Source organism: Mus pahari, chromosome 10 (assembly GCF_900095145.1).
Source record: "Mus pahari chromosome 10, PAHARI_EIJ_v1.1, whole genome shotgun sequence".
NCBI classification, from domain to species: Eukaryota; Metazoa; Chordata; class Mammalia; order Rodentia; family Muridae; genus Mus; species Mus pahari.
Window position 1 is genome coordinate 37,639,895 of NC_034599.1, and position 26,259 is coordinate 37,666,153.

Sequence of the window (26,259 nt, forward strand, 5' to 3'; positions counted from 1 at the left end):
CTAAAAGCAGATGCAGTTGAAAGGTCTATCATACCCGCTGGGCGCCCTGTCTCTCTCTTCTCTGAGTAGTACCTTGCAATGGAAGTCAGGACCACCACGGTATGGGAAAATCACACGCGCATACACACCTCCTTCTCCTTATAACAGCACTCTGCATGCTTTACAGATTCTGTCTTTCTTCTGTTTTCAGAGATGAAAAGGGTAAAGAAAAAGAAAAACCAGATTAACCCTTAGAGCCCCGGGCATTTCAAGGTATTTCCAGGGCGGTTACAGTCCGGTTTGTTTGCTTGTTTGTTGCATTTAAAAAGTTTGTTTGATGGACTTTCACCCAAGGCTCTCTATGCAGAGGGAGACCTCCAAACACCAGTCACTGGGAGGGGGGAGAGGAGGGGGGGTGGGGAGAGTCAGCACCTGAAACCCAGTGTACCTGCAACTCCAAAACCTAAAAGAGAGAGAGAGAGAGAGAGAGAGAGAGAGAGAGAGAGAGAGAGAGAGAGAGAGATCAGATTTCCATCCCCAACCCACTCCTCCACCCCAAGCACAAGACAAGCGAACCTTAGAACAGAACCTAGAAGAGACAGGAAAGAAAAAAAAAATGAGAGGAAAAAAAGGACATTAACAAAAATATACAAATTCAGAAAAGAAAACTTCCCTGTTGAGTTTAATTTTTTTTTTTCCTGTAAGAACTAGACCCAGGGTACAATGGCCCCTTCCTAGGGGGAATTCAACTGATGATGCCATCAATTCTTGGACTGCTCTCTCGGCAGGGCCCCACTACCCAGAATCCACGTTATTTGAGTGTGAGGGAAAGGCTCTCTGGGAGGAGATGGGTCCTTGTGCCCACAAGGGACAGTGTCTCTGCCTCGTGGGTGCAGCGTCTCCTCTGGGATAGACCGCTCTGCCACAGGGCGGGGATCCGCCTCCTGCTGGGGCAGCAAGCTCTGATCGCTTTGTAAAGTCATTGAATCTTGAATCCGAAGAGAAGGAACTTGTAATATTAGCCCTCCCGCCTCCCTGCCTGGCTCCACGGTCCTTCCTCCACCGCCGCCACTACTCGGGCTCGCTGCTGTTGGTGGTCTTGTCCCACTCCAGGCTCTCCTCGCTGCGCGCCGGCGACGGTCGCGCCCGCAGGCCTTGGAAGCGGCGGCACTCTGGGCACACGCGGATGTGAGTGCAGCCTCGAGCTACTAGGGCGGCCTCCTGTGCCAGTCTCTGCGCCAGCTGGTCTGGCTCCCCGGCGCCACATAGCTTGCCATTGCTGAGCGTCGCTGTGCCTCTGGGTCGGCGCTCCTCCAGGACCGGGGGCTGGGGTGGCAGGCCTCCAGAGCGCCGCCGCCGGGGATGGATATTGTCCTGGCACAGGATGATGTTGCGCAGTTCTGTCACCATCTCCTGACACACAGACACCTGGGGGGAGACAACAGAGGTCACAGATAGACACTCAGAACTGGCCTCATGAGTCTCCTTGTGTCTATAGGTATGGAGTGATGGGAGGACCTCTCTCATCTCTGGTAAGATTAAATGACTTCTCCCCTCTCCTGCTTAAGGCTCAAAAGCCTGCATGTATAGCTCCACCAGATGATGCCTTATCTCTGGCCACCTTCAAAGAGCAATATCAGCATCTTGGGAAAGACGGGATGCCATTTTGACACATTCCCACCAATACTGCGTCCTCCCACTCGGCTTAGCTTCTTCTACCACTGAGAATTTCATCCGTTGACCTCAGGTAAATTTGGATCTCGAAACCTACTTAAAATAAACACTCTCTCCAACATCAGTCTTCCTGCTATTTGAAAACTTCATCATGAACATTTTGTCTTTAGTCCAAAGATCCTTCTGCCTTTTACCCACCTTGCCCAACTGAGTTGTCTGAGCTGGAATGGAACATTCTGGAAACACAGTGGGAGGAAGCAGCCTCCTTCTCTTGCCTATTCTTTCTCTCATCTCCACCAACATGACAGTTCTACTATGACCAAAAGCCACCACAAGCCTTGACTTCCTTACAACTGTCCTCAATGAAGTTGCCAACGGTTAGAGGTGATGTGCCCTGGAAACCACTGGAATAAATGTTTGCGCATCTGAAGGTCCACAGTCCTCTAATAGAAAAGGCTTGGCTCCAGCTGCGACTCAAAATGCAGAATATTCCAGATTTTAGAAAAGGCATCACAATGCACAAGCATTGCATTATGTTTAACACGCTGTGGGGCTAGGACACACTCCATATTTGAGCACATTTGCTATTTCTACAGCAAAATGTTTGTGTGTGTTCTCAATGAACGCAAAAGAGACGGTGCACATTAATGAGGCTTTGTGGAGGAAAGCATTTGTATCAAACTCACAAAGGGCTTGGGCCATTCTAGCTTTTGGGGTCTGACATCCAATGGATAAAGAATTATAAACATGTGTTACTGTTGCTACTATTACTAATATTATAATATTATAATATTTATTTCGAAGATATATAGGTAGGAACTCAGGAAATACTACATATTTTGTAAAGAACCAACTAACGAGTATTGAGAATTAGAACTTAAACCTCTAACTCCAAAACCCAAGCATACTTGGCTGAGTTCTCATCTCCGACATCACAGCAGCACTCCGGGACCACAATGGCAGAAGCCTCTTTCTTGTGTTCTGTCTATGGGACAAATATTGTCAATATATGGGACACACAGCCAATATAGCCGCCTTTTCATTTTAGCCATCAGAGCAGTCTGGGAGTTATTGAATTTCAATGTAAGTCCAGACCCTGCCTAAGCTCTATGGAGAAACAGCCATGCGAAGCAGCTGAAGATATCAGCTCACAGAATATGGCCGAACAAGCTCTCAGCCCTGATTCTAGACCCATCACTGTCACTAACAGAGACTCTCGGCAAATCACTAAACCCCTGTGCTTCTAATAATTACTATGGCAACAACCCCCTTGCCACCTGCTTGATCCGTTATGTGTGACAAGAATGTAACAACATTCATTTACCGTCTAGAGTGGGTCAAACACTGTGATTTGCCATGGAACTACGGGGATAACAAGCCGTCCTTACATCCAAGTACCTCCATGTCTAGAGTCCTTGTGGCATGGCATGTAAGCACTTTAGGTCAGGGTTACAGTAGGATGGTTGGTTTCTGTTGGTCCATAGTAAAGGCAGGAGAAGAAATGGGGAAGGTCTCACGGGGAATGAAAGACACACCCAGTCAGTCTCATATGGAATGCATAAGCATTAGCAGAATTGAAGGAATGGCCAAAGGGAGAGGGGACTTGAACTGGAAGCAGACACACCAGGGGAGAGACCCATGTTCCTTAAAAGGACAAGAGAATCTGGGAATGACATGTTCCCTTTGGTTTGCTCTTTGCTGAAGAGATCGGGCAACGGAGCAAAGGCCCTTCATAGCAGGGGTAGAGAGAAGCTGGGCTGGAATAGGGTCAAGGGCAGAGAGGGGGACAAGGAAGTGAGAAGCAATCCTGCTACCAAATGTCCTTAGCTCAGGAGAAGGAGAGTGTAAGGCACGGTGATGGTGACACTGCTACTCTCTAAAAGGTACAACTAGGGCACACTTGTGGATTTTGGAGAGAGGGTCAACAGTCTCAGAGATGAGGAGTGGCAGGATCAGTTGCGGCACTGTGAGTGTCGCACCCCTAGCTACAGCAGAATCAGCAGCTGGCCCGATGCATATATTTTTAGGTGAGGGGGGATGTTTAGACAGGGGCTGGCTACTCTTTGTTTTTTTTTTTTGGGGGGGGGAGAGTGGGAAGTGAAATCAAGCTCTCTTCATGCAGGAGCAGAGGGCAGACAAATAAGCTGAGCACAGACAACCAAGCGACTGACTGGCAGGCACTGATGTCATGTCCAAGTATCCTAGGAGGTGGCCCCCCCATAGCCTTCCAGGGTGTTGTTTGTACAGTTGGGAGATATGTCCTCAGCAATAGTTAAAGGAGAGGGGCTTAAGGAACATATATCCAGAGCAGAGCTGATAGGCTGATGCATTGTTTTTAAAAGATGTCTCGTAATGCACACATTAACACACAAGGATTTGTGCATCTTCTCCAGGGAGGGAGGGAGGGAGAGAAGGAGGGAGGGAGGGAGAACCGATGGAAGAAAGCATTGATTCTTCTCACAGTTTCCACGGTTGCGAAGTAGATATTACCCTATCCTCTACGTCTCATCTAGAGAATTAAATTTATTAAAAAATCTCTAAGATAGAAAATGGACCTCCAGGTTCCTCAAGTTGGGATATCTCTGAGGATTTTTGCACGCACGGTTAAAACACAGTCAAAACGGAAGTTTTAAGGTCATACTTTACACGAGAAACTTGGCACTTTCCCCCACACACACACCCCACAATACTATACTAAAGTCTGTTGTTCATAAGACATCTTTTCTTAATATTAACTTGATGGCTATGTCCAAGGAGAATCTGGAGCCCTTTCTGTGGCTACACAATCAACACGTGACAGTGGGTACTCAGATCTTTTACTCTGGGGACTAAAATATTTCCCACTGTACCATTCTGTGTACCCTGTGGGAGCATTCCACAGGTCCCGTCTGAAATGCTTGCAGAACCCTGGGTGTTGCACACTGCTGTGGCCGGTGTGCCATTGGGAGTCTGTGGAAGCTTACCTCTGACGCTTCTGAGTGTCTGAGAGTCCATAAAAACTCCAGCATAGCCATAAAAATGGCCACTATTAAGCCACAAATAAGAACCACAAAGATTCCACCAATATTCTCCATTCCCAGGCCTGCAAGAGAGTGACGAGAAAGAAGCAGCTGTTACTTTGAGGGAGGGGAAGACACACCAAGGCAATTCAAGGTCGCCTAAACAACCAGAGGAAGTCTTGGAGATGGTCACCCAGACTCATTCCTGGAAGGGAATTCATTCATCCTTTGAAAGAGAAGCAGGGTGGCTGCAGTGAATCGGGGCAGGGAGCTCTAGCTGCGAATGGTTTGAGAAACCACGAGACAGTACTGGGCTGGGAGCTGGGGATTGTCTTAAGGGACAGGTGCAGGCCCAATCTAACTTGGCATCAAAATACCTTAAACTCTAAAGCTTTTAGGTGATCTGCACAATGTGTTTCGGGATCTAAGGAGATAAAAAGAATCACATTCATCAGCGCCAGCGTATTGTAGGTTGGTCACCTTACTCCAGATCTCTAAAGTCTGAAGCTTTCGAGCATCTGCTTAAATACGTTTAGATTTGAGAGAAGTTTAGAAAGATTTCCAGGATGCCCAACCAGTCACTATTCCAAAATCTCAAATCTCCAAACCCTGAAATACTTCTAGACTTGGACACTTGGAAGACGGGACTAAAATGTTATTAAACCTATTTGGAAAGTAGGACTTTTCACCTCCATTTGCCCAGGGCATCCCAAACTTGGCTGCTATCAGAAACTCCTGGAAAACTTAAAATGGAGACCTCTAGCTCTTCCCAAGACCTACTGAATCAGAACTTCAGAAGACGGATTCTGTATTTTATTATCATTTCTTACATCTATTTCTTTGCGTGTCAGCGTGTGCACTCATGCACTCACACATAGGTGACACACATAGGCCCCACACGTATGGAGGTCAGAAGATAACCGTCAGCAGTAGGCCCCCTCCCTCTACCGTGTAGGCTCTGGGAATCAAACGCAGCTCATCATGTTTGGCAGTAGGCCCCCTCACCTATTGAGCCATCTCAATGACTCCAGAACTCTGTGTTTGAAATAAGCTTTTCAGGTGATTTTTTTTTCCCCCTAGCTAGGCAGGCCTCCAACTAGTTTCGAATTGTTGTTTTTGGGAGTGTGGTAGTTTGAATGTGCTTGGCCCATGGTAAATGGCACTATTAGGAGGTTGGAATAGGTATGGCCTGACTGGAGGAAGTGTGTCACTGTGTAGGCAGGCTTTGAGGTTTCTGAGTGCCCAAGATCCACCTAGCGAGGAAGACAGTCTTCTCCTGGCCTCCTTTGGATCAAGGTGTAGAACTCCTGGCTCCTCGAGCACCCAGTCTGCCTGCACGCTGCCATGCGTCCCCACCATGACGACAATGGACTGAACCTCTGAAACTGTAAGCCAGTCCCAACAAAATGTTTTCCTTTATAAGGGTTGCCTTGGTCATGGGATCTGCTCACAGCAACAAAACTAACTAAGACAAGAAGCATTTATGCATTTTTTTTTAAGTTCTTTAAAATTGGGCCCAAAAACCTCATTGCTTACCAAGATATCTTGATACATATTTGTAGAATGATTACGGGCTTTTTGATTTGCGGCTCGGTGAGTTTAACCGATTGGATGCTCTCTTTGGCTGTGGAGAAACCAAACTTAGAGAAGCGCCAGAAACACGTTGATTGAGTGGAGACTACAACAATAAATCAAAAGCCTCTTCTAAGAAACTGGTGACGGGAAGGCTTAAGTCCTATTCTCTTTAGATAGTTCATGTCTGATCTTTGTTAAGTTGTCACGGGGCACGGGGCTACGCTGTAGCTGGAAAGAGCCAGTTTTGCACCACATGAGATGCTCCATAGAAAGGAACAGGAACAGGATGCTACCTGGCCATTTCAAGATACCTTGGGTTTCTCATTAGAAATAACCTGAAGGATGTCTGTTCTTTTCTTTCTTTAAACAACACAGTGTACTGGCATTCTCTGCCCAGATGATGGTCTGCTTTCAGTGGGCCTGAGGCTTCACACAAGCTATAATTTTAGCAGATCATGCACTCCAGTCTGGAGATTCATGGGGTCAGCTCTTCCAACTCTGCACCAATTGATGCAGGGACCTCCATCCTAATTAATCCATGGCAGGGATCTTAAAAATGGGGGAGGAAACTAGTTTGGGTTAATTTAAATACCAGCCTGTCTCACCTGGGCCACTGGGGACAGAAGACATTTGAATACAGGAATATCAGAATCCATATGGATTGGGGGATGAGACATAAGGGGTCTCTTAAGAAAGAAAGAGTATGCCCAAGGGTCTGGCTGTGATCTGAAGGCAGGTGCTCCAGCCCATGGATAAGGAGTGGTGAGAAGGGGGCACTGTTATATCCCATGACTTCTCAAAGCACTAGATTCTCCAGCCAGCCCAGCCAAGAGAAGTGACTTTGGTGATGGTAAGGATGGCCAGCCACCTGCCCAGGTAAAGGAAGTCCTTGGGTCATGTTGGGACACTCCAAGATAACCTCAGCATTTGAAGACAGATCTATCTGAGTTGGAGAAGACTAGGGCCTCCTAGAAGAGCTCTTCCCTCTTGTTTCTGGAAGGGTGTTGCTTCTCCGCTCTGGTCCTGCCACCTGTGCCCTGCCTACATTCCCCATTTCCCCTCGGCTACCTCCTGAACCTCCAGATCTTCCCCTCTTCACTGGCTCTCTCCAATTCATGTCATTCCCTTCTCAGACCCTTGACTACTCCAATTCTGCCCACCCAATGCCCTTCCTCCCTCTTCTCTATCATTGTGAACCTTCAAACACAGCTGTCAGCATCAGCATCATTTTAAGATACTCTAAACACATACATTTGGGAACTCCATCCCACATAAAAGTAGGTGGAAGAAAATGCACCCAACATTTTACAACCAAATGCACCTAAAATTTCCTTACTTCTGGTTTTACAGAGCAGAAAGAAATAGTTAATTGACAATTGGCTGTGACTTCTCAGCCCTCACTGCATAGAAGGGAATGTTTGTAAAATGAGAAAATCTAACCCCAAAATTGCATCTAAATGAGATGCAGTTTTATGAATATTAAATTTAAAAATTAATGAAGTTGGAACAATGTTCCATTTTGGAGATATTTAATTAAACATGTCTTAATTTAATTTTGCAAGTTTTCTTTGTGCATTGGGAAGCCGATAGTTTTCTTTTCAGACCTTAAACATAATTTTGAACACCTGAGAAGCATTTAAGCCCTGAAGGAGAAAATGAATTTACTAATCGGGATTTACTTCTGCAAATCCTAGTTAGCTGGCATCACCTGCTGCCCTTGCATGTGACAGTGGCTTGCTCCTCTGATAGCACTGCCCACGTTTTGTTTTTCAGCTCAGGGACATTTCCCAGCCTTGATCTTACACAGCCTCTCTTAGCCCTGGATGCTGTCAATCACCTTTAACACTGGACACTGTCAATCACCTTAGCACTGGACGCTGTCAATCACACTCCCCTTCTTGGCTCTTTATAAAGCCACTGCTTGATGCCCTCTTCAAACCTCACCAGTCACCCAGGCTTGCTCTTGGTCTCTTGCCTCTCCTCCAAACACCGGTTACTATTAAATCCTGCTGGCTTTATCTTGATCTCCTTCTCTCTCCTGATCCCATCTCCTTCCTGCATCAGGTCACGCTTGCCTGGACTCTGCATTGACTTCAAAATGATGTGTCTGCATGTAGTAGCCATTTCCTGTTCAACTCCACCCTCCATCAAACTGATCTTTTCAAAATGTAAAAGCCGTGACATCATCGCTAGCGACACAGAACTGTTTGCATTTCCCAGAATGCCCTGGTGCTCCTGTCTGTGCACTTTGACCCCTTTCAAGCACTTCTGCGGCTTTGGGTCTGAAATATTACCCAAGGCTCGGGCATCTGAACACACGGTCTCCAGCTGGTGGCATCACTTGCAAAAGGTTGTGGAAGCTTTGGGATGTGAGGCTCAGCTGGTCACTAGCTGGCTAGGTCCCCTCTGACTCGGACTGGCCTCTCGATGCTTCCTGGTTGGCTACCATGTGAATGTGGGCCTCTACAGATAAGCTTAAAGCAACAGTTCTGAACCTGTGAGCAGGACCCCATTGACAAACCTCTATCTCCAAAAATATTGACATTACAACTCATAACAGAAGCAAAATTACAGTTATAAAGTTGATATGAAAATAATTTCATGGTTGGGGGTCACCACAGCATGAGGAACTGTATTAGAGGGTTACAGCACCAGGAAGGCTGAGAATCGCTGCTTTAAAGCTTCAGTGGACAGAGCTATACCTTTGCCTTCCCTCCACAGGGAGTTGAAATTTCTTGGAAACTGAAAATCAAATTAAATTCCTCCTCCCCACAGATGTGTCTGTCAGGTTATCTGCTAATAGATAGTGCAAAAATAACTAGTCCCGCATTTCTTCTCTCTCCTCCCCCCCCCTCATCCTGGCCAACCTCATCCATTATCACTGAACTTGGGGCCACCTTATTTTGGTGGCTTACCTGATCATACACAACTGTGTCAGCTCTTCTGCTTTTGCGCCTCACACTGTACATCATTCTGGTTGTGTGAACACAACAATCATGGTAGTTAGGTTTATGAATCTAGATTTCCCATTAGACTAAATTCATTGGGAAGAACCAGGCCTTGGGGGGGGGGGGCAGAGGCAGGCGGATTTGTGAGTTCTAGGACAGCTGGAACTACATAGACACCCTGTGTGGGGGGGGGGGGGAAGACCAGAATGGACTGGAGAGGAGGTTGCAGGAAGGCCTGAGTCCAGATACCAAGAATTCTGCATCATTGCCTTATGAATGTGGTTGCTTGCCTATAATTCCAGCCTTGGAAAGAACAAGCCGCCTAGCCGCGCTAGCAGGATCGGTAAGCTTCAGGCTTGATTGAGAGCTATGACCTCAAGAAGAAAAGATAGGACGTGATCAAGGAAGAGTCTAGACCAGTCTTGGGGACTCCACATACACAAACATGCAGGCACTCATGCACCTGTACTCCTGAGAACACATCAAAACACACACACACACACACACACACACACACACACACACACCACATATACCTACACACAAAATGAAGAAAAATAGAAGATCAGAAGGAAAGAGATAGCTGTGCAGTGGTGGCGCACACCTTTAATCCCAGCACTTGGGAGGCAGGGAGCACTTGTGAGTTCGAGACCAGCCTGGTCTACAGAGTGAGTTCAGGACAACCAGGGCTACACAGAGATACCCTGCCCCTCCTCCCCTCCCCCCAAAAAAGAAGAAGGAAAGAGATAGACAGCCGAGATATAGAGGCCTAAAGTATGCATCAGATGTGTGTGTGTGTGGTAACTGTAAATCTTTGCCACTCTCAGCGAGGGCTCCAGCCAGAAGGTCCAGACCTTCTGAAGGCAGCAGAACACTCACATGGCTAAATCCATGACATAGGTCCTCATGTTAGGTGAGTGGGGGAGGGGAAGAAGGGACCATGTGCTCTTCGCTAAGATGACTCTAACACTGCTTTGATCTAGACATGCTTTCAGAAGGAGCTGAGGCTTTAATGAGATGCCTGTAGAGGCCAGGAGCCACCAAACGGCCCAGTCTTTCTTTTCTGGCTTCTCGACTTTCACGACTTTCACGGCTGACCTGTTGTTAATGGATGGGTGTTGGCCCCAGCGTGCTAACTCCTGGCTGAGTGGCCTCTTCTTCCTCTTCTTCAGAACGAGGCTTGTATACCAGCCATGCCTTTAGGAAGTTCTTGGAAAGTAGAAACAAGAATAGATTGCTGGCAGAGTGAGAGCTGAGAAACAGATGGAGGGGGAGGGGCACATTCAGAGGGCTAGGCCTGTCTGCTTAACACTGTCATCAGTCATCCCTCTAAAGTCTAATGCCTTCCACAGCTCACAGCCATTCATCAGCTGGGGCTGGGGAGGGGTTTGCTCCAGCCTGCAAGATCCTGGCCGCCCTTCCAGATGCCTTAGCACCTGCAACAGGGACTAGGAAATCATCTAGTCACTGTTTCTGCCCCCTCCGGTACACAGGACAGTGCATAAGCCACCTAGACAGATGGCTTTAAAACTGGGGTTTCCTCCTGACACCTGGAGCCCGAGCCTCAGCTGTGCTTCAGCCATCAGCACACATTAGCTCAAATAGACTCAGATTCTCCTCGCAAATCCCCAGTTGGTGAAATACTAGCTCCTGTGTCACTCACAGATTGCCCACAAATACAAATACTAGCTCTCAAATGAAAATGCATTATTTTCTTTGTCTCTGGAATGGGATTGGGGAACAGACGTCATCAGGAGATGCCACAGTGAAGAGACTCAAATCACCCACCCGCCCCTCCATCCTTTCTGCCGAGCTAAGAATCATTTCTAAGATTCCAGTAGACATAACAGCTAACCTTTAACTGAGTTCCGAGTAGCAGTGCATCTATCTATACCTGAGACATAGTGCATGCTATTCTCTTTTGGAACAATGGTTTGTACATGGGTGAGGGGCAGCTATACCACACAGATGTAGAGAAAGGACAGACAAGAGTCATCATCTCCACAGTGACATCATATGTTCTCTTTGATGCTGATGAACAAATCTTTGTGGTCCATTTTCCATGATCTGGGCACTGTACTAGGTGCTAAGCTCTGAGTAGTGTCAGACTTTCCAAAAGTATCTTAGGCAAACATAGATCCTTAGAACCATGAGGCTCTCAATCATTTTAGAGTCACATCCCTCTATAGCCATGTGGACATAACAGACAGGGACATCTCCCTGGGACTCTTTGCTGTAAACAGCAGCTCCTCCTTTAGTGTACAGAGCAGCCTATAGGACCTTCCCCGTAACCATTTGCATTGCATGGCACTATGAAGGAGAAAGCTTGCCATTTCTGCTTGCCCTTGCCATGACATCCTTCACTTAGACCTGGCAGATTCTGGAAAAGACAGGTGGAGGAAAATCAGGGAGAAGGATACAAACTGGAAGGCGCATTAGAGAAATCTTGCAATTATGGGAGAGGCACTTCATCACAGTCTGTAATACAAGCTCAAACATCCCACTTTCCAAATCTCCTCCAGTTATTAGGCAGGCTAAAAAGAGACTCAGTGTTCCTACTACATAAAAACGTTAAAAAGACAGAGAACTTGGACTGTCCAACTTTTCATCGCTAATGGGTAACTTCTAAATAAATCTGACGGCAACGTTATGTGCTCTAAAAATATGAAGGCTCCCTTTAGGAGTGTTTACTATGAGCAAGGTTTCATGCTAAAGATTTTAACTCTGCCCTTGAAAACTATTTTAACTTTAATCTTGTAGTTGCCCTTGACAACTTGTGGCTCCATTTTCCTGGCAAGGGAACAAAAGTACAGAATTAAAATTCATTGCCCAAGGTTCCACACCCAAATCTAGCTTCAAAGCAGAGCCTTCAGCCTTCACACCACATCCGCAATCCGGTCACTCTGTGACCCCTCCACTATAGTAGATGCTTATAGAACTTAACTGGCATCCTGAAAACTGGCTTTATTGCCCAGAACCTCCAAGATGGCAGGGTTGAGGGATTCTACATACAAGCTACAAGCTCACTTCAGGAACCCCTACTCTCTTGTTTGAAGCAGTGATCTGTCAGTTTCCAGACAGAGGGGAGTATGGTCTTCAGAATGGCTGTGTTTCCTGATGGCAGACTGGCCAGGTCACCACTTATCTCTGTTTCTGGTCCTGTTGTGTTTTCTGACAGTCCTCTAGACTTTCTCTGCCACCCTGTGTTCACTGTGACTCGACTGGGGTTGGGGTGGAGTGCTTCCTGGAAGTATCTCTCTGAGTTGCAATCACATCCCAAAGTCGGTTCCCACCTTCAGAGCTTTCCAAAGAAACCAGAGAAAGAGGAGAGAGCCTGCTGGGCTTTCTGAGGAGAAAGGGAGGGAAGTGTCCCCAGAGTCCCCCCTCCCCACTGCCCACCCCCCACTCTCCCTAAGATGTCTCTTGCTTTCATTCCCACTGTACCAGACAGCAAACGTTATCCAAGGGTTCCAGAAGTCAACAGCACTGCCTCTTTGCCATCCTTGAAAGGGGACCCCGGTTTTCATAGCCTTGATTATGAGCTCGTGTTTTTCAAGATAAAGGTATTTAATTTTCTTGGGGTTCACCCACCATCTTTTGTCTGGTGTTTGTTCTGCAAAGCCTTTGGTAATCCAATCCCTTCGCATGGGATGCTGGCATCTGAGAATGGCTAGCAAGATTTCCTTTTATAGGAGCAGGGTGAGAAAATAAACAAAATACATTTAAGAGGGAGAGAGAGAGAGAGAGAGAGAGAGAGAGAGAGAGAGAGAGAGAGAGAAAGCAGAGCAAAATGAAACTAGCTTGGAGTGCAGCCTGGCCTTTTTTTGTTGTTATTTCCAGTCTTCCCAGGGAATCTGCCATCTTATTTCTCAGTGTTTGCATGAAGGTAGCTGGTCGCCAAGCTTCAGGAAGGGACAGAGAAAAGAGGTTATGAGGAGAAGGGGGAAATGTTCTGTTTACAAGATCCAGACAAGGCCCCCCGTTAAGGAGGCTCCAGATAGGAGGCATTACCTCGGTGTTCCGATTCTTCTCAGCCTTGGTGTCTGAGCTGTAATGCTGGATTAAAAGTAGGGTAAGCATCAGTTCCCTTTCTTTGAAATTTTGTGCATTTTAATAGGATAACAATGCAGAAAAGGATTACATTAGGCTCCCGCGTGTTGTCTGGTACATTTTAATTGAGACCAAAGCACTGGCAGTTACTGTCAGTTTCAGAGGTCTCTGGGGGAAAAAGGCCCCCCTCCCATTTCCTGTCACCTCCATCTCTCTGCTGTTCCCCAGTCTCCTCGTTTCTTTAGGCACACATGAAAGCCAACGGGTGCAAACTAGAAAAAGAAAGATGACCCAAGAGCTGCTGGGGAAAGCAAATTAAACCCCTGCTATTTGAGACACAAGGGGAAAAGCTCCCATGGCTCAACTCTTGGTGGCCATTTAAAGACTTCAAGGAGGAGATCTTTTGTGTCTCCTCCTCCTCGCTGTTCCTCCTCCATGTCTGAGTTCTTTGAGCCACGAATTAGAGGCAAAGATAAATACAATGGGTAATTAGCCAGAGGAAGAAAACGAAGCTGAGGTACACCCCATATCTTGGGCCAGCACTTCCAACATGGCCTGTAAGAAGTCACGGGGGAATTTTGCTTGGCCAAGGAGGCTCGAGCATCTTTGAACAATTTGTCTGGATTTCAGCCACGGCAGAAGAGGGGTCACTGCATGAAGCCGGCCTCGGTTGTTATGGCTGGGCGGGCAGCCGACACTGTGGTTTTCATGGAAATGTGAGCAGCATCCTCCAGATGGCCCTGCTCCCGCAGCACCTTGGCTCTTGGGTGCTCGACTCTTGGGTGCCAAAGGGCTCTGCAAAGGCAAGTTAGTGTTGGCAGGTTGGGACCCAGGGATCTCCTGAGGCTCAGTGACCTGGGCAGGGTCACCCCACTGATGATTTCTTTCTTGTCTGTCAGTTCTTCCCTCTATGCCAGAGTACACTTGGTTTCCATGAACACTACAACGAGGCCTCACGACCATGACATTTATCATTCACCAGGGCGGGGGTAGGGTGGGGTGGGGGCAGCCGGGGAGGCTGGCTCCCATCTGTCTCCCTCTTCCTCTACCTCCACTTCTGCTGTCTAATCAGTCTCCATAAGCTTCTGTGGAATGGGGAAGGATCTTCAAAGCCAACAACTGCTGAGAATACCTTTATTTTCCCGTGAATAAACTTCTACCTCAAACTCCAATTTTCATTCCAGTGTCAAGCACACAGACTTCTCAGTAGTTTTTGTTTGTTTGTTTGTTTGATTGATTTTTGTTTTGTTTTTTAGGTTTAAATTCAGATAAAATTCAGCATCTCCTCTATGTCTTTTCCTCTTTCACTGGGTATACTTTTGGCCGTAGGGTGGGAAGGGACCACGATGTTTCATAGAAAGTGGGTGGGCTTTTTCCCCAGGAACCACAGATCTCATCGTACCTCAGTATCTCCTGTTGTTGGATGACTGATTGGCTGGCTGACACTTGGAGATGAGTCCTCCGTAGACATAGAACAGAACAGACCATTCTGGGATTCTCAGAGTAACGTGGCCCACGTTCCAGAGCAGAGCCATAAATTGGGATGCTCCGGGCCCTTCCTATGAACAGAACCTAGTATTCTCCAGCCTCCGACTCACCTTCCCAGCAAGATTACAGCATGCCAGGTTCTATAGTCGTCACAAATGCAGAAGTGGGCTCAGCAACAGTAACAGATGCCTACAGTTACAGACTAGCAATGGGTGGAGCTGGGATTCAAATGAGATCTGCCAATGCCCTGTGCCCACTCATGGCCACCCCAATGGGTGGCTCTGGCCTTCGAGAAAGGAGCATCCCAAGAAGTGTGTGGCTTTGTGACTTCCTAAGAAGGCAGGATTTCTTTTACATTATTTATAACCAGCCCTGAGAGCCATAGCCCTAAGACCTGGCCTTGCCAGATGGATGCCTACATATAAAGACTTAGAGGTACAATGGCTCTCAACGTCTTGTGAGGATAATCACTCATGCCAAGCAGAAAGGCAACTGATTGCTCCCCTTCATCCTACTCCTTCTGAAGGGAGAGCATGCACAGGTAAATCTGTTGCATATTTTAGCAAGGCTGCAAGTAGACTGCAAGGGTGACCAGATGATTTATTGTCTAAGTCAGTATACGTTGAGAATATGAGCTATCCAAAAATAACTAGCAGGTATTAGTGAGTCTGTGCTAGGTGTAATCAGAACTCGCCTGTCTCTCCTGGGTGCTCAGGGACACTCCGCACTCCTTATTGCACAGTCTGTGGCTGCTTTGCATTTAACCCAATGTAGTGTTCATTTTTTTTTATTTACCATCCATCTGTCTGTCCATATGTCCATCCACCCAACCATCCTCTCTTTGTTTCTTTCTTTTGAGAAAATATCCTATGCTGGCCTTGGGAAGACAAACCCCACCCTTATAAAAATCTTCACCCTAATAAAAGTAGAACGTGAGCAAATAAAGAATTAGGAGATACTGTACAGTTGTAGTACAGCCTTGAAAGGAAAAGGTTTGGGTAGAAGGGGAAGGAGTCCTTTCTGAGGGTGCCTGGGTGGTCTGGTTCTAGGGTAGATGCAGAATGAGGGAGGCTTGGGGAGTTTCAGAATAAAAAGAGAGAGTGCTGGGGGGATAGATTACATTGGGCCTTGAGGCTCCGGGGAACCTGAAACTTATTCTGAGTGAGATAGGAAGTCGCTGAACGGCTCATGCAGAAGGATGCTGTGGTCTAATTTGCATCCTAAACATGAATCACTCTGGCCTCTGTCAAGACACATAGGAGAGAAGGGAGAGGGACAGATGTGTGGACTTGAGTGAGCATTTCTATACTTGGTCTCTAGTGGGTGATGCTCACTGGGGAGTCCTAGGAAGTGTGCTCTTTCTGGGGAAAGGATGTCACTGGAGGATGGGCCTAGAGGTTTCAAAGCCATGGGCCATTCCCAGTTTGCTCTCTCCTTGGTGTTTGCCATTCAAGATGTGAGTCCCTAGTTACTTGCTCCTGACACCATACTTTCATTTGCTCTTTTATCACAGCAATAGGAAAGAGTACCACTTAGCTATGGGCCAGGCTGGTGACAATGACATTGGAATTTAGGGGTAGATTCAGATAACATAGCATCTCTGGGGTCTCTGTGTGAGAGGGACGCTGGTGCCTAGAGCAGAAATGACCCTGGGGTAGGTCTGGTCCCTAGCAGCCCAATCTAGGCTTTGGTGTCACAGTATCTTACAAGTGATTGCTTGAACTTCGGGCTGTATAACAAGGCCATGTTGGCTCTGTCAAGTAGGGGAAGAGCCAAAGGTGCTTATCTTAGGCTCTGTGGTCCTCCTTATCTTAGGCTCTGAGGTCCTCCTTACCTTAGGCTCTGTGGTCCTCCTTACTTTTGGCTCTGTGGTCCTCCTTACCTTTGGCTCTGTGGTCCTCCTCCTTCGGACATTTTCCCCCTTCCCACCACTTCCGCTTCAGAATTTCCAGGCGGTTGTTCTCCTGTAGCTGGAGAATGGCCAGGTCGAACTCATCCCGGAACACTGAGCCTATGGAGTCAAAGGAAAAACCCAGGGCATGATGTCATTGTTCTCTTAGGCACATGGCACTCCCCTTCCCAGCATCCTTCCTGGCCACTCTGTCAACCTGAACCTGGGTAGGGGCACAGACAAAGCAAATGGTACCTGTCTCCAAGACCACTCTCCTCTAGCCCCATCTTCTCTGCTAAAAGAAGGGCTTCTGGTTTACACAGCCTTCTTAGCTCCACCACTTCCTTTCTGTCACATGACTAACATGGTCATCTTATGATCAAAGACGGCAGGGGCTGAGTAATGGCTTCCCAGACATTTGTGCTACCCATCTCCGTGCCTAGCACCCTCACTTTCAAATTTAAGTAGGGGCGTCTATCGGAACTCAATGAGCTGCACAATGTCACTCAGGAAACTGGATGGAGATGTGCCCTTTAGCCTCTAGGAAGCCACCATGTGAGTTCATGTGGCACAACCCCCTCCCCCAGTCAAATGTTCAACTTTCTATGTCACATCTATTCATTTCTTGGGCGCTTGTGACTATTGTTACAGTATACCTTATAATCATTTACCATAACCAGCCGTCACCCACTGAAAGAGGAGTTAACCAGAGCATCCTCTCATCCTTCTGCACAGAGAAGCCAGTCACCAGATGTCCACAGCTCTCATAGCTGAGTTCACCAGATCCTACCGCCCTGCCAATCACTCGGTAACCCTGTTGCCTCTTTTCCACCAAACAGAAGGCTTCTCTCTGTTGGATACAATTCTTTGAAAAATTTTCCAATAGAATATGGTCAAGGAGTTTTGGTTCTAGGATCCAAGTCTAATCATTAAAAAATGGGCTTAAATGGATTCAAGGAAAGCTCAATGTCCTCCAATAGGTATAGGCCTGTGATCATTAAGACAAGGCTGTTAGGAGACTTGGAAAATGATTTGGTTGCCTAGTCTGCTTTTCCAGTGCCTACAAAGATCCCATGTAGACAGGCACCTTGGAGAATGCCTATGATCTTGGGTACAAGGAAGAAGCCTGAACACAGAAGTGAGGGTTTTTCACAATTAACGTAGGTAGGAATCACCTGGGGGTTTTGTTAAATGGCAGGTTCCAATTCAATAGGTTCAGGGCAGGACCCAAAATTCTGCAATTCGGGTAAGCTCCGAGGCAGTACCCAAGCTGGGCCATAGATTGAGGACTGTAGAGTAGAGTCTGCTGTCCTTTAGGTGCAACTAGGCTGAGTGAACCCACAGCATGCCTGCAGCCTTGAATGGATGTTTTTGTCGTGGCTGTGCATGCACATTCATCTGTAGAATGGGCATGTAATACACACTTGTAGTGTACGAGTACATGAACAAGTTGCCCTGCAGATGTGGACAGATGTTAGACTAACACTATCTAGATTTAAAGATCATGCTCCACTGCTTCAAGGCACTTCTATCCAAACCTTCAGTGGCCCAGGGGCTGCCACTGAAGGCTCCACTGCCTGCTCCCTGGTTGCTGTCTCTGCTCCAGAGCCATCTGATTCAGTTTCCATCTTTCCTTATTGGGTGTCTTCTTTTCCCTGGGCCCAACCACGCCACACATTCTGTAGTAACTCTCTTTCCTCCTAATGCAGGGAGTGTAGCCCCAGGGATCTGACTCTTGCCTCATAATTGGCTGCACAGTGCATCAGCAGTTGCATAATGTTGTTCCCAGCCTCACTTGAGGTAAGAACATGAACCTCCCCACAGTACACCTTTACCCTGTCTAGCCTGTGCTGGCTAGCCGGGGGGTCTCATACCTCAATGTGGCCTGTTCTGTAAAGTACTGTGTTTGAAGAGCAGTATCCTATGTTCCCGGCTTATCTTTCTAGTGTGTGACCTTGGATAATTTCTATTCTCTGCAGTGGACCTCTCACATGGCCCAATTAAGTGAGATAATACTCATAAAACGATATCATGACAGGGTCAAGACAGAGGCCTTTCTCTCCATTTTTTTCCCCTTGCTTATAAATAAAATTTTCTAGAGCTGGTCTCTTTCACCTCAACTATGTGTGGTCAAGTTCCCTGTGAAAGGAAGCACTTGACATTTATGCTAAATTTATTGAGTCACTAAAGTATTACCAAGGTGCACCCCAAGTTCATTTCATGATCTACCCCACCATCTTGAAAGAAAATGCCAGCCAGTCCATTTCCCAAAGAGGCTCAAAATCTGTAATATTAATGGGCGCTGGAAAAATATGACTGTAAACAGAGTCCATGAAGGTTGGCCAGTGCACAGAGTAACGTTTCTGGTCTACACAGTCTCGGGTGTCAGATCTGACAGCGTTCATAGAGGACTTTCATTATTACCCAGGCTCATTTAGTAGCTTTCTAATCAGTGTTCTAATAAGCAATCTGCTTTTACCAAGGAGTATAGAGAACTATGGGGACACTAATATCCCCCAGTGAAGGTTAAGTATGAGGCACCTAGGGAAGGTACTTGACCAACTACAGCCCCAACCCACATAGTGACTCCCTGAGTAGGTAGGAGAACCTTATCCTATTACTTGGATAACTGAGGCTCGGATATGTTAAAGCACCTCTCTGAGGTACCACAGCCATGTCTCCTTGACTCCAAGACCATGCTCATTATATTCCAAGGTGTGAATGATTTCTGCAGTTTTTAACACTTCCAGTCAGGGAAAGATCGATCCAAGGATGTACAATGTGACTACAAAGTCTGCATGCCAAAGATCAGAGCTCTCACATGCTAATGTCCCCACGTCCTGATTCTTCTGCCTGCCACCTTCTTCAGGAATAGCCTGACATCAGGAGAGCTTAAATCAGCAGTGCAGTCAATGCTCCACATAGAATCATCCAGAGGCTGTGCTTTGAACGAGTCTCCTGATTCCCTGGTAGTAGAGCTATTGGCAAAGTGAATGTCCTCTGAGAGGACCAGCTGCGGCACCGTTCTAGAAGCCAAACAACTTACAAAACCAGATGGCACCCAGCAAATGCATGGTACATTAGTGCCCATTCTCAATGACCCAAGTCATAGTAGACAGAGCAGTGAAATCTACATAGAGTTTGAACATCATCTTCTGTAATCTTGTCAGTGAACTACAATCAGCAAAGGTGATTAGCACTTGTAGAGCTTCTTTCTTCCCTCTGTTAGTAGAGATGTTACTCAACAGAGAAATGGCCAACATGCCAAAGCGAGAGACAAAGAGAACAAGGCCTAAAGTCTGCTGGGGCATCAGTACTCTTCAATAGTTAGAATTATCCCTGAGTAGTGAATGAATGAATAAGTAGTCAACTAGTTCTTTCATTACGAATTAGGAAGCTGGAGAGATGGCTGAGTCTGTGCAAACACAAGGACCTGAATTCAGATCTCAGCATCCAAGTAAAACTGGGTTTTTTGCACACCTGTGATCCTGAAGAGGAGGAGGCAGAAACGGGAGGATCCTGGGGCTTAATCAAGCCAAAGCAGTGAGCTCCAGACTCAATGAGAGATCCTGTCTCAAACGCTAAGGTAGAGAGCAACTGAGAAGGGCATCCAATGTCAACCAATGACTTCCACATGTGTGCAAGTGGACACATATACACACAGAGACACACATACATACACATGCACACAGACACACATACACACAAAGACACACACAGACATACATACACACATGGACACACAGGCACACACACATACATGGACACACACAGACACACACACATACATATATACAGAGACACACATACACACATGGATACAAGCACACATGCACACACACATATACATACACACACATACACAAACACATACACAAACACACACATATACAAACACACACATACACAAACATACACACATATACATACACACACAGAAACATACACACATATACATACACACACAACCACCCACACATTCATACACACACACACACACACACACACATACACACTTAGGAGGCAGAGACAGGCAGATCTCTGAGTTCAAAGTCAATCTGGTCTAGAGTGAGTTCCAAGACATCCAAGACTATACAGAGAAACCCTGTCTTAAAAAAACCAAAAATGAAAAAAGGAAGGAAGGAAGGAAGGAAGGAAGGAAGGAAGGAAGGAAGGAAGGAAGGAAGGAAGGAAGGAAGGAAAAACAAGTCCATGTGCTTGTTTTGTTTTGTTTTGTTTTTTTAACCATAAGGAAGCCTACCTAAAGTCGTTCTCAAACCTGTTGGTTCTGGAAACAGGCTAATGGATTCTAGACAGCATTCAGTGGCTGTGGCTCCCCTGACCCTGCCTGGAGGAAGCTATACCCAAAGGTTGTTGCCCTCCCGCATACCGACTGGCATGCCAATCCCGTAGCCCTTGGTGTCCAGCAGGCCCCCAATCTGAGTGAGGTTACAGTTTCGCTGCCGGTAGTACTCGTTCATGGTGGACTCCAGCAGGAAGGCGTAGTTGGAATTCAACACCCTGGCAATCCCCTCCTCCGTGCTCTTCACGAACACGCTGGGCTGCTTGGAGTACATGTAGTTCCACATGCGTTGGTAGGTCTGGTAACGGGAATTCTGGGAGAACATCAGAAGGAGCAAGGTTGAGAAATAAGAAAGGAAAGGTTGGCTTAAAACGGAGGGCATCCAAGAATCACGAGGTGGGCCCTTCTGCTGCTGTGCCTGCCCCACATCACAGCCTGACACTTCTTCCTTTCTATCACCTCGCCCCGAGGGGGTCACTGCCATTGCATAATGGAGGAGAGGACTGTGCCTTTTAATAGGAGATGAGGAAGGGATTTGTCCTGTGAGTTCTGCCTACTGGTCAATCACTGGTTCTGTCTCAGCCACCCTCCAGAATTCCTTCAGCACCAACCTCCTCAGTCAGGTAGGATTCAAATTCTGGTTTTAATCCCTCATTGTTCCTCAGTGTGGGACAGTTCACAGAGATTCGTTGGGGTCTAATAAAGAGACTGTCTTGAAGAAGCAGTGTGGATGTCTCCTACCTAACCTAAGTCAATGTATCAACTCTGCCACCCAAGGCTGCCTTCTGTTTTACCAATAATAACAAGACAGAATTCTGGGGGTCCATCCAAACTCTGTTTGTACAAAGCCTTCCCTGTCCCTATGCCAACGGGCACAGATTCCTATGGAAAACAGACAGCAGGCCTTGGGCCTATTTCCTGTGAAAAACGAGCGTCTTGGATGTTAGTTGGTTAGACACTGTGAGCCCCCAGGGGGAATCGTCCCTGGAGCTCTCAAAGCACACGAAAATTGCTAGTCTGCGCTGCCTGCTTCTGTCAGCCCTGGCGATCAATCAGTGTGGCTGTCATTGAACATGAGACTGTGGCAGGGGCTTCTCCTGAGACGTTCAAGGTGATATCCCAAAGAACCCAAATGTGCCTGCTCCGGAGAAGCCATCAGTCTAGGAGAAGTGACCAGGCCATCCCCACTGAGCATTTCTTAACGGTTGCTCACAGGCACACTGTTTTCACTACTGTGGGCATACGCAGGTGCATGTGTTTATGTTTACATAGATATGCATGTACAGGTGGATTTGGGGTGTCTTACTCTTCTCCCCTTGTTATTTCAATGCAGGGGTCTCCTCTCTGAGGCTGGGGCCCACTGACGGATTTGCTATCCTGCTGGCGAGTGAGCTCTGGTTACCACTTGTCTGCGTTTCCTCTCTACCGCCAGCACCGGTTTACCGGTGCGCATGACCGCACCCACTTTTATGTGGGTAGCTAGGGACCCAAGCTCAAGTTTTCACGATTGCACAGCAAACACATGACCCAAGGAGCCACCCCCAGCCCCGTATTATTTTAATCTCGCTTTGTCTAAGTACTAACTATAAAACCCAACTCGCTTTTTAAAATTTAAATGAGCGTATCAGCTCCATCCAATGCAGTAATGTAAACAAGACTGTAAGCTTGATCCACAGCATACAGTGCACATAAAACAAACACAGGACTATTATAAATTTAGAAGGCTTCATCACATTAGTTCTAAAACCATCTTAAGTAATACCAGCTGCTCATATGCAACAATATGGGCTAGGTTGATATTCATACAAAAATCCCCCTGAGACCTCATTCTGGGGAAAATTTTTGGAATAGGAGGAAACTGGGCCCCTCGAGGACCTCTAGGTAGATGTTCAAAAGACGGAATGGGGTGGGCAGAGATGCTTTGATCCTGAATGCCCACGTATATCAGCTTCCTTCTGCCCTCCCCTATGCAGGTGAGCAGCCGTGTAGTATTTACTTGGAAGAAGGTCATGCTGGAGCCTCCATGAATCGTGCCATACTCAATGGCAGTCTGGTCAGCCAGGTCATCCACGGACTCAATGGGCACCTCCATGCGCTGCACCGTCAGGAAGGCTGCCAGGTTGGCCGTGTAGGAGGAGATGATGATCAACGTGAATGCCCACCTATGCGGGAAGACACCAGAGAGGCTTCATTGCCCTGGCATTGCCAGGAGGCTTGGGCTCCTGAGGCCAGTTCTGCTACGATGCAGAAGAGAGTCAGTAAGTATCTTTCTTTGAAAGAGATATCAGCTCAGTGTAGGGAGGGGAAGGATGCAGGATATACAATGTCGGGAGACATGAACCGAAATTGGCTGTGGGTTTTTATTTCTTATTTCTGAAACGTGATTACTTGTCATTCAAAAGAGGTATAGCCCATGCACAGGAAGGTCTGGGGACCATCGGAGAGGAGTCAGTGAATGAGGTGAGGGCTCTGTTCAGGGCTGCATAGTGCCATGTACTGCATACTTAACATGAGCAGCATCCACTACCTCAGCTAATCCTTACAACTCAGGGAGGCAAACGCACTATCCAACTGCTGCAGGAAGCAGAGAGGGGCTCTGGGAAGTACCTTGATAAATACTGATACGGTTGTACAGAGCCACTTCTACGACCATGACAGCAGAAAGTCTTCAATGAAGATGAGCTTGTGAAAAGCATCTTTGGACTGCTGAGAAGTTGAAATTGGAAAATCCTCTGACAATGGGCAAGCTGCTTCAGACTTATAAGACTGTTTTATGGAGTCGCTAGAATTTCATCTGAAATTTGAATAATTCTGCAATGCAGGCAGTCTATATGCCGACGGCAGCGTGCTCAGTCTGGTAGGTTAAGCAAGCTTTCCCCATCTGCTCAATAGGCTGGAGCTACATCAGTACCTCCCTCCTTGTGTGTCAGGGGCTCAGACACAGATCTAAGCACCGCGAATCGGGCTGGAGAATCACCAATTCAGGATCAGTGGCATCCGTATTCACAAGGGTTTGCCCAGTATGCAGACACTGCTATGTTAACGCATAGCGTTTGTCATAGAACTCAGCAGCTCGTAGCTGCCAGGTGGATTTTTCAAGACCAAGAAATCCCATTGTCCCTTTCGTGGTTACCAAGAACTCCAGCTGGATGCCTGCCTAGGGAGACACAACAGGGCCATCCACCAACTCAATGGACTTTTATATGCTAGGCCACAAGGGAGATGGAGTATTTTGTTTTTTTTTTTTTTTTTTTGTTGTTGTTGTTGTTCTGGTCACCAATATGATAGCAAGGAAAGTCCTTGGTTTTTCCTGGGTTTATTTATCTAATAAATGAGATAATGATACTTGCTCTGCATATCTCTGGGTCCCGGCGACAGCAAACGAGGTACTATGTCATTTGTGATCAGCAGTCTAGAACAAGCTAGATGAACCCAAGAGCTAGAGAAATGTGGAGGAGCCTCCAGGCTGGCCAGGGGATAAAAATCACCTGGCTACCTCCTTGATGCTTTCTCAAGTAGGGCCCTCTAAGTGGCAGGCTTCCCTCCCTACTCAGGACACACTCTCTGCACCCCCTTCAGCTCTTTACGCTGTGACCATTCCTAGGGCCATGCCCGAGTTCAGCAGCAGCCTGGATACACTGAGGAGAAGCAGAGTTAATGTACCTTGAACGTAAACATGGCCACAGAGCTGTTTAGGAGCTCACGGCCACACTCTGGTGCCTGGTCTTTCCTGGGTGACATGCAGGTGTTTAGGGCCATGGTCATATGGGTAAGCTGTCAGCCAGCTCAATGGACCCAGGACAGGCCAAGCTATCTCAAGGAGTTGCTGGGGCTGTGCCCCTGCATCTGAGAACGTTAGCAGTTGTAAAGCTGGCCCTCTTGAGCAATGTGACATTTTCTGTCCCTTGCTCTGGCTGAGAGGTCAGGGCAGATCACGGGGGGGGGGGGGGGGTCCTGTCTTCTGATCTTCCACTCTCCCAGGGGACTAACTAAACCTTGACTTTAGGAATCTCAGGACTCTGGAGGCAGAGACACACGCTGATGCCGTGGACTGGAGGCTAGTAAAGGTCTGTTTGTTGCAAAGTCCCTCTCGCCTCAGCGTGCTCTGGAATGCAGTGACTCAGTCATTCCAGGCCTACTCTTTAGAGCAGCACCCTGCAGGGTGCGGGCTTCTAAAACTCTCTGGAGGAAGGCTTTCCTTGGGTGCAGTGGGGAGCCTATGGTGTATGCAGCAGGCCAAGAATACTGGCCTCAGGCACACCAGTGGCAAAGAGCTCCAGTTGGAAGGAAAAACCCAAAGGAACCAAATGAACACCCTTGGATGCCCCTCCTCCTGGGTTCTGCCTAGCCTCCCTAGGCTTTGAGGGAGTTAGTTATGTGGCTGTCTCTGCTGAGACAGTATCCTCTTCTTGGGGACATAAAGCTCAATTCTGTATGTTCATCTACTCAGTAACTTCTTGGTAATGCCTGGGAGCGGGCGAGCATCTTGGCCAAGTGGCTTAAATCCTGCCATATTTGCCATATGAGGGCAAATAAAAGCTCCAGACAGAAAGGGGTATCGTTGGTCCAGCTACTAGCCCAGCTCCTGAAGCAACTCTGGTGCCTACTTCTAGACCTACTGTGTGACCTAGGCACTAGTAATCGAGGATGGAAATACCTCATTTCCTCTCCCTTTGGCTTTATCAGGCTGAGGAGGAGGAGGCAGGGGAACTAAGGTTGTAATTTCTGAGAGCTACGGCAGTCAAACCTATCGTAGATTGCTAAGAGAGGATCCAATACTTGTATTTTGCAATCTTGTCTCTCTAGACTGCATATGTTCTTCATTTCCCTCGTTTCTACATAGATTCTGGAAGTTTTCAAAGAACTTTCCTAATGCTGCATCTTTTGCCGGTCAAAGAATCTAATAGCTTGACCATTCCTGTAGCTCCTGAGATGGACAGGCCAGCCTTGTAGAGCCAGGAGTGGGTGGACAAGGCTCAAGGGGCGATGGTGGAGCCTGGCTGCATGAAGCCTCCCTCCCACTGGAAACCAGAGGCTGCTGTCCAGGGAGTACTGGTCCACCAGGAAGACAGAGGCTGGGAGGGGAGGGTGGAGGCTTGTTCTCCTGCAGGGATCTTACAGCAGGCTTATTTACATAAATCTGCATATGCTCTCTCTTGGCCAAGCCACTCAGTCTCAGTCAGTTTTCAGGTCAAGAGGTCTTTTTTGTTTGTTTGTTTGTTTATTTGTTTTTTGCTATAGACCATTAAGGCTGTTTCCTTTTCTTTCCTTCTTTCTTCTTCCTTCCTTCCTTCTTTCTTTCTTTCTTTCTTTCTTTCTTTCTTTCTTTCTTTCTTTCTTTCTCCCTTCCTT

The 26,259-nt window shown here is 47.2% G+C and overlaps 1 protein-coding gene across 2 annotated transcripts in view; it reads right to left on the reverse strand.

The window, feature by feature from the left end:
• Positions 1-628: 628 nt before the first annotated feature.
• Positions 629-26,259, reverse strand: part of Grik4 (glutamate ionotropic receptor kainate type subunit 4) — a 417,019-nt gene continuing 391,388 nt past the window's right edge. Inside the window, exons 17-21 of one of the 2 annotated variants that reach the window (XM_021205965.1) lie at positions 22,904-23,069; positions 20,995-21,220; positions 16,596-16,724; positions 4,617-4,735; positions 629-1,407 (exon numbers count right to left, since the gene is read on the reverse strand). In XM_021205965.1, the coding sequence (XP_021061624.1) occupies positions 1,051-1,407; positions 4,617-4,735; positions 16,596-16,724; positions 20,995-21,220; positions 22,904-23,069 (997 nt within the window). In that variant the 3' untranslated portion in view covers positions 629-1,050. The remainder of the gene's footprint in view (positions 1,408-4,616; positions 4,736-16,595; positions 16,725-20,994; positions 21,221-22,903; positions 23,070-26,259) is intronic. The other variant, XM_029543599.1, reaches the window with a different exon arrangement.